Genomic DNA, 12,387 nt, shown 5'->3' on the forward strand with positions numbered 1-12,387 from the left:
AGCGGGGCATTCTTGTTCTAGACTTCAGTTTGGCTCTAACGTAGATATCTCTTGCGTTCTGGCCGCACTTTTTCGACGCTGCCTCGGACACCAGCTTCACTGTGCGTTCCACAGCTTTACTATGGCAAGGGAATGTTGTTAGAGTAGCTGAAGTTCGGATGTTTTCTTCAAGCTGCTGATCCGTTATGTTTAGTGTGATTGGCGGCTCTGTTAGACATTTAGGCCAATTAATCATGTCGTAGTAATTTACAGCTGTAAAGTTTAATTTCGGAACAATGAATCACGTGGGCGGCTTTATCTCGGAGTCTTCTGGCTGCGGCACTTTTTTATCCTTCTCCAGCCTAACGTCGCATATGCGGATTTTCATCTGCTGTCATCGCTATCAGCAGGATTTCATTATGAGCGTAGTATACGTTTGTTTGTAGAACAGAATGAACTATGTGTTGAAGATTTTCTGGCAGAAAACGTGATAGCTTATCTATGCTAAACAGATGCATGGCGTCCATTTCGCACGAAGGATTTTGCCGTATTGAAAACCAGACGGGAGCGTATACTTTAACAATATACTGGCAAAGTAGACACGAACTTTAACTAGGTTTATCAGTACTGATGTAATGGCGAAACACCCTACAGGTCAATGTAAGCCATCGTGAATTTAATAATGGTTCTGGTTTCCTGTTTGCTAGATCGGTAGTACACATTCCTGTAGCAACAGCATTACAAATTTCAAAGAGATAATTCTGGTCGCTGCTTCAACCATCTGGTTTTTCTATTTCAGACACCCATTCAACGGGAATGGGTGTAAAGGAGACGATCGGTGGACGTTCACAATCCTTTAATTTCTTTCCGATGGGGCCGGAGAAAGCGTTGGGTCCGGTCGTCCCACCATCCAATTCGGTAAGCAGGTGTCGAAATGGCAACTGGTTGGTATGAAGAAGGCAAATGAGATGCTGCAGTTCCTTTCCTAAGGATCTTTGTGTCTGGCTTATCAAGCCGTTATCCCATCCTGTGTTCGTGGCTTCAGCATCGCTGCCGACTGCCTCAAGACTTGACACGTCGTACTGGTTCTTCTCTAAAAGCTCCAATGTAGAGTCGGCAATATCCTTGCCAGCACCTGACTTAGGTGTGGCATGACCCAAGTATTCTGAACCGTGCTCCGGTAGAACTGTGATATGCTTTTCTGTAACCTCTCGTCTTCGTAGTTTGCCGTTATTTTTTTCTTGCACAAGAGTTGCATCATTTTTTCCGTTGAAGTAGATACTTGTAATCGCCCGGCCTAGATGAGCCTTTTCTTTCTGGATCTTCTCACACAGATTATCTTTTCCTCTTCGTACCTTAGATCTGTCAACAACAAGATTTTTGTCCTCTGGCGTTATGAGTCTCGCGTGCTGAAGTACGGCAGAAGCGATCAAAGCAACCTGTCTGTCTGAAGCTCCAGTTCTAAACGCTGCCTCCGCTGTAATTTGAAGACAGATGTGCTTTAGGCTATATTTCCTTCTTGGTCGCGCCTCGAAGTCAGATCCCGACGTGCTTCCCGATTCAACAGCTTCGCTGGATTCCCCTGACGACGCCAGTATCTTTGACCTGCCTATGCCTAATCCACTAGTTGATGGACTTGCTTCAACACTTCCAGCGTCTTTCTTGGTTGTCTGCCCCTTAAATCTGTTCACTTTACGGGAAAACATCTTTGACAGAGATTTGCTTGTTCGGATGTCAATGCTACCAGTGCTCATTTTCCGTGATGTTCTCTGGTCCAAAAGAAACTTGAATTCTCGTTTTGGAATATTGCGTGTCCTCTCACAGTTGTAATCTTCGGCGGTTTTACATTTGCAAGACGCAATATCAAAAAGAGACTTTTCCGCGTGTGCAACAAAACCTGCACGAAGTATTGCTTCTTGTCCGTGTCGACTGAAATGTTTTTCCTTGGTGCGACACTTACTATAAAATGTTTTCAGCATGTCAAAAACTCTCTTTTCTGAAATCACATGAATGCTTGCTTTACGCCAAATATGTACAACTCTTTGTCCAAATAGTTTACAAATGTCAGTCACCGGTAATTTAGTTACACTTTCGTCACCACTTAAACCACTTCGAAACCAATGATAATGTCGCATAACGTCAGCGTACGTGGGTAACTGCACTTCACTCATTTCACTTGGAGTGCCAAATAAGCCTCGTTTCACATTTTCCCGCGTTGGTCCGCTATGATGCTTTTTCTTCATCTTGCTTTCCATTGCTTCCGAATTTGGAAACCAAAGTATACAAAATGTGTCTGAATCGTATCGCACTAAGAAGACTGTAACTTTAGGTGCAATGCACAAACTCTCTGTATTAAACAGTAGCGAACTAACACCGTTAAAGCTTAAGCTGCAATAAACTGGCCTGTTGGATTGGTTGGCCGAAGTACGCAATATTTATACCATCGCCGAACTTCGAGCGAGAATATTCTAGAAACTTCGGCGTTGGTTCTGGAGCCAACGAGGCGAGCGGAAGGTGCGCGAATCTTCTGGACGGAGCCTGACGTTGGGACGACGCTCGAAGAGCGTGGGCAAAGCAACCAACCACGAAGTTGTGTAGCCTGCCGCTAGATGGCATTTGCTGTTGGTTACATAACAAGCGAAGAGTTGCCAAAAACAAATCTTGTTGTATCAAGATCTATGCCTATAATCATCGTTAACGTGGCATTCCAAACAAAATCTGGACATTAATTCCAACAACTGAGCTAATATGGTTGTACTTTGACTCATAAACATTTTAAAATTATTTACTGGCATTGCTACAAGTTTCTTTTAATAAAATAATTGTATTATAGCCATCAGGTAACTCTAAAAACGACCACAAGTAGCTTTTCTGTCATTGGTATTGTGTGTGTTGCCTAACCAAACACTTAAAAAACTTTAAGTCCGTTGGGACAGGGTAAGGGGTTGTCCAAAAATTTTTTAAAAGATCAGTAAGTTCGGTGAAACTAATGGCACCTTTCCCGCACTAGCCATCATCGAATTTCCAACAAAAGTGCAAAACGCTCCACCCTAATATACATTGTACACCAAGATTGTACAGACTACTTCAAAATTTTTGTAGCACAACCTTTCCCAGAGTCCTCTTCTAAAATATTTCTTTCTTTCTCTTATATTTAACAAGTCAATATGACATATGCACTTCGAGTCAAATGGAAATACGTTTTATTCATATAAGAGCAACATGAACTTTCATCAACGCTGAACAGAAAATTTAAAATAAAAAAGTATATATTACTTGCCAATAGCAGGAGAGACCACATTCAGGATTATCACAATAAAGATCACTATCAGTCTGCCAACGTCCTCATATTTCTGGTAACTAAAACCATTTCAGATTTCACTCACACAACTAAATTGTTTATTAAGTTTGATTTGAAGTACGAATTTGTATCCTTTATTATTCATTATACGAATCGCAGTTAATGAAGTACTACTAATGCAGAAATTTTGCATATCTGGGAAGTTTGTTTGATAATGGCTCTTTTCAAAGTCACGTGGTTAATTAAAAAACACTAAATTTGCTTCATCTAAATTACTCTAATAAATATTAAAACAAGATTCACATAGCACACGAATAATAACCAATCAATACTTTATATGCGTTACTTTTTGAACCAAAATTGTACACGTCTTGGCTCTTTTCCGAAGGCATCCAACACAGCAGATATAAATTCTGTTTTGTTCTTTTGTACAGTTTATCAATGGAGACTCATCATGCATAATCCTGTTAATCGTTCTTCAGACATGGTAGATCTTAACCAAGTTTTAACACGCCTTAATGTACTAAAGCTTCTTTCAACGGTACAAGTTGTAACAGGAAGTTAATAGAAATTCGAATTTACTCTTTTATTGCTGGATAAAATGTAGATTGGCCCATCAAGTTGAAGAGAGAGAGGTTTTTTTTTTTTTCCTAAATTGGCAGAATCCAGATTTCTGTCTCCACAAATCAAACCAGCATTCTGCCTGAGAAATGACATTTTCTATCTTGTACGGTCGGCTTACTTCTTCCATCTTCTCCAAGAACTGAGACTTAGAAAGATTTCTCATCTCGGATGGATGTAATGCAAACAGGGAGAAACCTGGACTATTATCCTCAGAAAATCTGTTATTTAGTCACTGTAAAAGAGAATCGATGTATGGGACAAAAATTGTTCTGCGATAATATTCTTCTCTGCAAGTAGACGGGGGATTAGCACGATGAACTTGGCGAGACGAAGTTCTTGGAACTGTTAAGTGAATATCAAGTTCTTTCGCTACACTGTTGCACTTTTGGAAAATCGCTTTAAAAGTATCTTCTGCGTTTACTCTGTGATTTCTAAATATACCAATCAACTCGAGACTTTGCTGTCATTAAGTTAAATTGGATTCCTTGTAAAATTTGCGTTTATGACTCAAGATAGGAAGAATAATTACTGATAATTACCAAAGAAAGTATGAAACTACCTGTAGATCCTGTACGGAAAAGGCGATAAGCATTGCTTCTTCTATGTAAAACAGGAGAATCTATAGATAAGTCTTCTAATGCACGCATTATTTGAACGAAGTGTTCAGAAAATATTCTTATGCTATTGTATTTAGAAAGCCATCTAGTATCTGAAAGAAGTGGGGTGCTAGGAATAAGTTTCCTTCTCAATGGGCTTTCACGAAAGAAAGTAATGATTTCTTTAACAGTGTCGACGATGTTGCGTATATCGGAAACGGAACACAATATGTTAACAACAAGATTTAGCTTATGTGAAGCGCAGTGGTAAAAAAAAAAATGCTTTTGAACATTTTTCCTAATAATACTTTGCACTCCATTACTACGCCGTGCCATGGTAGAACAGCCATCAAAGCCTTGTCCAACAAGTTCACATTCAGATAAACCGGTCTCCTCTAAAACCTTTAGAATTCTTGGCAAAGTGTTCGGCATTGAACTCATCTAATGGAATGAATCCGATGAAGTCTTCGCGTACTTTATTTTCACTGGGGTCATAAAATCGAATTCCTATCGATAATTGTTCTATACCTGCAATATCGGCTGTCTCGTCTGCCAGCACGCTGTAGTACTTGGAAGACATAATCTTAGGTTTTATGTAATTTCGGAATAAAACATTACCGGCAATAGATATAAGCTCATTCTGAGTACACATACTTGGCGGCAGTCTCAAAGTGCTGTTTTAATAAACCATCGTCAGAATCCACCCCAAATTGGAGACAATAGAAATTACCGGAATTGAAATCCTTCCCTCTCAAAGATAAGTCACGTGTTGCAAAAAATACAATTGACTCAATAATAGATGATAGCTTTTCCCTTTTCTCCTTAACTTGTTTCTGAGCTGCTTCGTTTACATTCTGTTCAACAGGTAAAGTTTTGTTAGTCATAACGTTTGAAAAAGCTTGAACACGTTCTGTAGATGCGATGAGCCACTCCGATTTTTCGTGTGAACGAGCACAGGCAAAAAAGTCATTGTACTTTTGGAATGGAGTTGCAATAAAAGACCCCTGAAATCCCCTTCTTATAGGTGGCTGAAATAAAACACAATGCCTACATAGCCCTCCCTGTAGCTTTCTAGAGTATGAAAACCAAGGAAACTGACTAAACCATTTGTATAGAAAAGGACGCTTTCCAGTCACAGCATCTTGTTTAAAATTATACGTTTGGCTAGGCTTCCATGGAGATTCTAGATCATACTTGTCAGTGTCCAACAAACATGCCTGGGAATTTAAATCAACATAATTGCCAATATGTTTGGGATCATAGCTAATCACGTCATTTAAAACACTGTCAGAAAATGTGGAATCTAATTTGGAACATTTGGAGGAAAATACACTCACTTCGCTGTCATTTGATAACTCCACTTCTCCACTATCACTTAACTTCACTTTTGCACCAACACATTCTGCAGAAGAAGTACAGAGTATCTTTAGAAAAAGTAGTTTCTTTTAAGAATATATCAATCTTTGTTTTTCCTGTCCATTGTCGGAGCAGAGAAAAAGGCTACTATTAGTTTAATTACACGCACAAATTAAAATAAATTGGAAACAAATATCAACAAGCGGTTTCCACACAGTCAAGAACTCAACTGAACTAACTTGACCTCTTTTTCTTGAAACATTGACTAGCTACCACAAATAGAAATTTATAATGCCTAACTGGCAACAGATGGTATATTTTATTAGCATCCCTTATCAGTCGAAAATAACATTCCATGCAAAGGAAGTTTGGTAGGCAGGTCATTTACCCAACCTTGAAATATGGATTAGCGAGTAGTCATTATTGGTGACAAGTAGCAGGTCATAGCTTTATGGGTCTTGCTTTTGAATACGGGGAAGGGCGAGGAAATAGGGAGGCAATAAATACAGTCTCTTTCATTGTTTCAACAAAGAAAAAAAGAGCGAGCCATCCCCAAGCCAGCGAACTCACGTCCCCCCTTTATTTTTAAAGATGTTCCGTTTTGCGTGCTTGTCCTTGCTCTCCTGGGAAGACACAAACAACGCCTTTCTTCGATTTATAGAGGAAACCGCCCGCTGAATTCAAATATTTAGTTTCAATTGTGCACTTGACCCAACGCAAGTCACTTGTTTGTAGGGATTTCATATAAGCAACGCAGAGATTGAGAGAGAGAGAGAGAGCAATGCATATTTTTAACGATGGGTGTGCCTTCTCTTTCTTCAAAGAAGTTTTGGTTACTTGGGAAGACGGAGTAATGCTACCTTATTTTCCTGACATTTGACTTGGAAGACCCACCAAAAGGTTTAGCAGGTCAAAGTAATCTGTTCTTGAGTGCCAAGAAAACAATTTCAAGATATTGTCATAATAAGCATTTTACATCTGTGCATCAGGTGAAAATGCGTAGATAAGATGTTTTATGTATTTAAACAATATGAAGCTCCAGTTTTATAAACATCCTTCTTTCTTTAAGAAAAAATACATTTTTTATTTGAAACAATTACTTTCTTATTTTAGAGATATTAGCCTGTACTCACTAGATTCCAGGGGAGGGTCGGTCGACTCGTTCGACTCCCGCCCCCTACGAACGCCCATGACTCAACGGGTGTAAATGAAAGGTTATCACTCTTGCTTTGCAATTGAAAAGGTATGGATTTGAATTCTATTCCCGGGTGTTTTAAGTCGTCTCTCCATGACTAGTCTTACTAGACGAATGCTGTGATGATACCGTTCAAAATAGGCTCTGTTTTTTTTTTTAAAAAAAAATCCATTTCATCTTTCATAGTATAATGTTTTCAATATAAACTGGAAATGTAGGTTATCTGACACTTAGTGAAAAAAATAAATAAATAAAATTATGTATGATTTCTGTTAAAAATTCTGAAGATTGATTTCTTTTTTCTTTTTTTGTACAGGTTTTGACGCTTAATGAGCGAACTCAAGATGCGAGAAATCCGTCTGCCATCAAAGTCGTTGTGCTGGTCTCAACGATTATCTAAAGAAGCTCAATGTTGGTGCTTGAAAAGGGTGAAACTTCGGATTTTGCATTACTGGACTACCGTGCTAGTGATCATAATATTATGCTTCATATCCGGCAGCAGTGCAAGTAAACGTGACATTTATAAATGTGCAGGGACCCAGACAGTGGGAAGTAAGTATATGAGCATTCTTACTGTAGTGTAATGGAGGATAATTATATATTTGTGTATATATATTTAGATGTAGTATTCAAGACTTCTTCCATCCTTCAGTTAGTAAAGTTGTATTTTCTATATGGGTAAACAAATATAATTTTGTTCCCCTCTATTACTTTGCATTAAATTTATTATTTTGCATTTTTCTGTTTATTTTTCTCGCTCAAGTGAATTCACAAATTAGTGCTATAGCGTTTTCTTTTAACTCTTTCAAAAGTTGAAAAGATTAGTAGGAGGCTTATGAACTAAGGTTGTCCTTTTAGCAATTTGTACGTCTCGTATTTTCTTTTTTTCTTTTTGAGTTATTCGCTTCGATATAAAGGATTTATTTTTTAATAAAAATAATACCACGGTTTGCGATGTATGACTCATTCATGTCAAACTTTATATTATTATTTTGGGCACGTTCTCTGTTTACAATAGTACTCCATTCGTCAGCTTTAAGAAAAGTGTTAATTTATTGATCAGAGTGGTTTTTACAATTTGCAGTTTTTAATTGTAAATCGGGAAGTGAAAAGAAATCGTTAACCCTTTTGAGACTTCCACTTTTTTAGATAAATTTTAGATTTTCAGCCAAGCAGCTATTGCGTCGAAACTATTTATTGTAGGATCATGATTTATACCTCGTTTTGTTTGCAATGAAGCAGTGTTTCTAACTGTTCCAGTCAAATTTGCCTAATCTGTACCTAAGTCAATAAAATTCCCGCCCAAAATGGGGAAAATGTTTTTTTTTTTTTTAAGTCCCCGTTTCCCGCGAATTTTTCCCCTCTGGTACACGACACGGACATGTGAATGTTACCGAAAAACTTTGCTTCATTCCGAACAAAACGAGGTGTGAACCATGATCCTGGGGTAAATAGTCTTGGTGCTAAAATTCATTTACTATTTCTTCCCGACCCATTTTTCCTAAAAACTTACTAATCTATTGTTATTCAATAAGCTCTAGTGGCAAGACCCTTTATCGTAGGATCTTACTACATATCTCATTCTGTTCATAATGAAACAATATTTCCAACTGTACCACTCAAATTTCCCTATTATGTACCAGAAGTGGAAAAATCCCGCTCAAATTGGTAAAAAGAGATTTTTATCAGGAAAAAATCACTTTTGCGAGAATTTGTTCCTCCAGGTACATGCTAGAGTCACGCGAATGGTACAGTTTGAAACGCTGCATTATTACGAACAAAATGAGGTAGAACCATGATCCTACAATGAAAACTCTTGGCGCTAAATCTTATTGGATAACATTACATTAGTAATTATTACCCAGAAATGGGGAGGGAAATTTAGTAAATCAGTTCTTGCACCAAGACTATTCTAGGATAATGGTTTGTATCTAATTTTGTTTGCAATGAGGTAGCGTTTCCAATCGTACCACTTGCATGTCCCTATCATGTACCTGAGGGTAGGAATTCCCGCCCAAAATGTATAAAGAAGTAGCGGGAAATTCAGATTTTCAAAAATTTCCTTTTTTGAAAATTTATCTCCAGGTACACTCATGTCCAAAATTATTGTCGCATGTCTATAAATATGTTATTGTAGGAATATAATTTGATAACGAATTCGCCCAGTATTTCTTATAATGTTAGTATGTGTATAATCGGCAAAGACATGTATGTGACAATTTTCATGTGAAAAGAGCAGTAAATAAGAATAATAAAACTTTCTTGTCCATTTAGCAACATTTTCTTTTACTCATTCTAATTTTAATATTTATAATTCTCTTCCTATGATATTTAGCACAAATATACATTTCCTGAATGTACACACAGTGTCAGTATTAAAAGTACCCTGCAAAATCATTATCAAATTATATTGTTACAATAATACAGTTATAGATATGCGACAATAATTTTGGACATGAGTGTACATGACAGCCTAACGGTAGTGATACTGTTGGAAACGTTGCATCATTGCGAACAAAATGAGGTACGATGCATGCAGGGGCGTCATTTAGGGGGGCAGGAGGGGGCAATTGCCCCCCCCCCAAGACTTTGAGGAATACATATACTTTAATCGACACTCTACTGATATACTAGTACAAAACGTGAAAGTCTTATGTCGGTGGCGCTCTTGCCCCCCTCAAGCAAACTCTGAAATGACGCCCCTGGATGCATGATTCTACAACAAGTACGGATGACACTAGCTACTTTATTAAACACATTGACTGAAAATGTGTATTAGGGAAAAAATTCAGAATTTTTTGAAAAATTTCTATTTACCCTATGACCATGGTTTACGTCGCTTTGTTTGAAACGATGCTAGGTTTTAAACGGTACCACTCACATGTGCCTGAGGGGAGGAATTCCCGAAAAAGGAAAAAAAATCCTGAGAAAGTCCGCCTTTTCCACTTCGGGCGGGATATTTCCGCTTCTGGTACATAATAGGGAAATTTGTGTTGTACAGTTGGAAATATTCCTTCATTACGAACACAACGAATTACGGACAATGATCCTAGGATTAATAACGATGTGGCAGAATTTAAAGAAAAGAAGTCTAAAATTTGCCTTTTTCTTTTTGATTGATTGATTGATTTTGAGTTTTACGTCCCGTTCAGCAGCGAGGCTATATAAGACGTGGACCTACTGATTAACGTGGAATCCGAACCACATGAGCTCCCGCAGGGAATCGAACCCGGGTCTCCCGCGCCAAAGGCGCGTACGCTAACCGCTTAGCCACGGAGGAACTCCCTTTTTCTTTTTTCCTTCGTCCATGTTTGTGACGTCACTGCCCCCAGGCATCGCACGCGTGATTGCAAAATGCCCATGTAACATATTATTGTATGCTTCCCCGCTTGAATGAGTGCAAAAAATCTGGTATGAAAAGCTTTACTAGAGATTTTTAAAGCAAATTCCGAACGTCGACGCCATGATAAAAATTGTACCAACAGTCCCCAAAGGGTTAAACACCTGCATGTTGCGCCAAAACCACTGATTTTTCAACCCCCTGGTTCAAGTTACAGTCATCCTATACAGTATATCTAATATACACGAAAGGTACAGCAAAAGCCATGGCAACTTCATTTGTTTACAAAAATGGGATTGAAGCGAGAAAGTGTGAAATATGCAAATGGAAGATTAGTACATACGTAAATGTTACAAGTAGTGAATTGGATGAACATACTGCATGAGAAAAAGTGAGTACACGAATCGTTCGTTTCATAGTGTTTTACTTCGAACTACATTATTACAAGCCATTACAAGTACAATTACAATTATGCATAAAGCCTAGAAACACATACGAGTAACATCTAGAGTCCGAAGTAGTTTTCGAGGACTCAATTGTAGAGCACTTCTGGGACTCTGGTGCGTGGGGTGCCTGAATCGATTCCGACCAATTAAGTTTGTGGTGAACAACATCGTCTCCGTGGGTGTTCTCGGGATACTTCTGTTTCCTCTCACATTTCCATTCCACCAATTCTTCCATCGTCTGTAACATCGTCTTCCTTAGCCTAAAGGGCATAATCATGGGACGTTAAACTAAAATATTTCATTTTTCATTTCGAAGTAGTCTTCGAAAGAATCCACCACACACTACCAATGATGTGGAAGGCGCCAAATACTTGTGGCCTCACCGTCAACAAATCTTCTGAATTCAGAGCTCACTGCTATGGTAATGTCTTCAGGTGTTGGAAAGAGTGTTCAACGCATTGGCTTCTTCAGTTTTGGTGTAAGATTAAAGTCGCAATTTAATAGATGTTCGAATACTTCCCACGCACAAGAAGATTGCAGACATATTACTATTTCGCCATAGTCGTGCCGTCTTGTGGATTCTTTGAAAGACTACTTCGAAGTACTGTAGATTTTACTCATATGTGTTTTGGGGGTTTATGCATAATTATAATTGTCGTAATAACGGAGATTAAACACTTTTGAAACGAAACATGATTCGTTATCCTCATTTAGCCTGGTGCTATATTCTGATTAGGACATGTGTGTTCATCCAACTCCCTACATGTAACGTTTTCGTATGTACTAACCTTCCATTTCACTTTTGGAATTTCTCGGATCGTTTCCATTTTCGTGAAAATAAAAGTTTCCATGATTTTTGCGGCACTTCTGCTACAAATATGTATGTATTAAAATACCGAGTTACGGCTGCGGCTTTCGAACTTATTACAAGAAATATTTTTAAGTAACAATCTTGAACTTTACCAAGTGTACAAAAGGTTGTTGCTGTTTCTCTTTTAATTGTAAAGTAAGAGGCTATTTTCCTCTTATCAAGAGAGCTCCCTCGTCGCTTTGTGGATAGCGTAGCGCCTTTGACGCATGAGACCGCGGTTCCATTCTCAGCAGGAACTCATGTGCTTTGGATCCCACCTTAGCTGTAGATCCACGTTTCATATAACCTTGCTGCTCAATGGGACGCTAAACTCAACTCAGCTCAAATCAAATCAAATAATTTCATAAAGAGGTTACCTCTTTTTAAATCTGATGGATCTGTATTAAGCAAATATATTCATATTCGTGTCACATTGCAAATTTACCACCTTGTAAAACATACCAATAATGGGCGTGAACAATATGCCGTTAGCAAGGTGGATTTACTTTTGTAAATTGGTGTACATATGTTGACAGTTCCGGCACTGAATATCTTTCGTTGTAGGAGCGGTAATAAGATTACTCAGTGATTTTGTAGATTAAATTCCAACAGTGCAAACAGCTTATTGTCAATCTACGCAACAAAGATTGAAATTTTATCTTGTTTTGAAATTCAGTACTTCGTTCATGTTTACGGTTCA

The 12,387-nt window shown here is 38.2% G+C and overlaps 1 protein-coding gene across 3 annotated transcripts in view; it reads left to right on the forward strand.

Annotated features, from left to right (window-relative positions):
* Positions 1-12,387, forward strand: part of LOC145688161 (uncharacterized) — a 351,061-nt gene that overhangs the window by 227,091 nt on the left and 111,583 nt on the right. For all 3 annotated transcript variants that reach the window (XM_081761987.1, XM_081761989.1, XM_081761988.1), the window contains one exon: positions 7,368-7,603. In XM_081761987.1, the coding sequence (XP_081618113.1) occupies positions 7,381-7,603 (223 nt within the window). In that variant the 5' untranslated portion in view covers positions 7,368-7,380. The remainder of the gene's footprint in view (positions 1-7,367; positions 7,604-12,387) is intronic.

Source organism: Thermobia domestica, chromosome 6 (genome assembly GCF_964235325.1).
Source record: "Thermobia domestica chromosome 6, izTheDome1.hap1.1, whole genome shotgun sequence".
Taxonomy (NCBI): Eukaryota; Metazoa; Arthropoda; class Insecta; order Zygentoma; family Lepismatidae; genus Thermobia; species Thermobia domestica.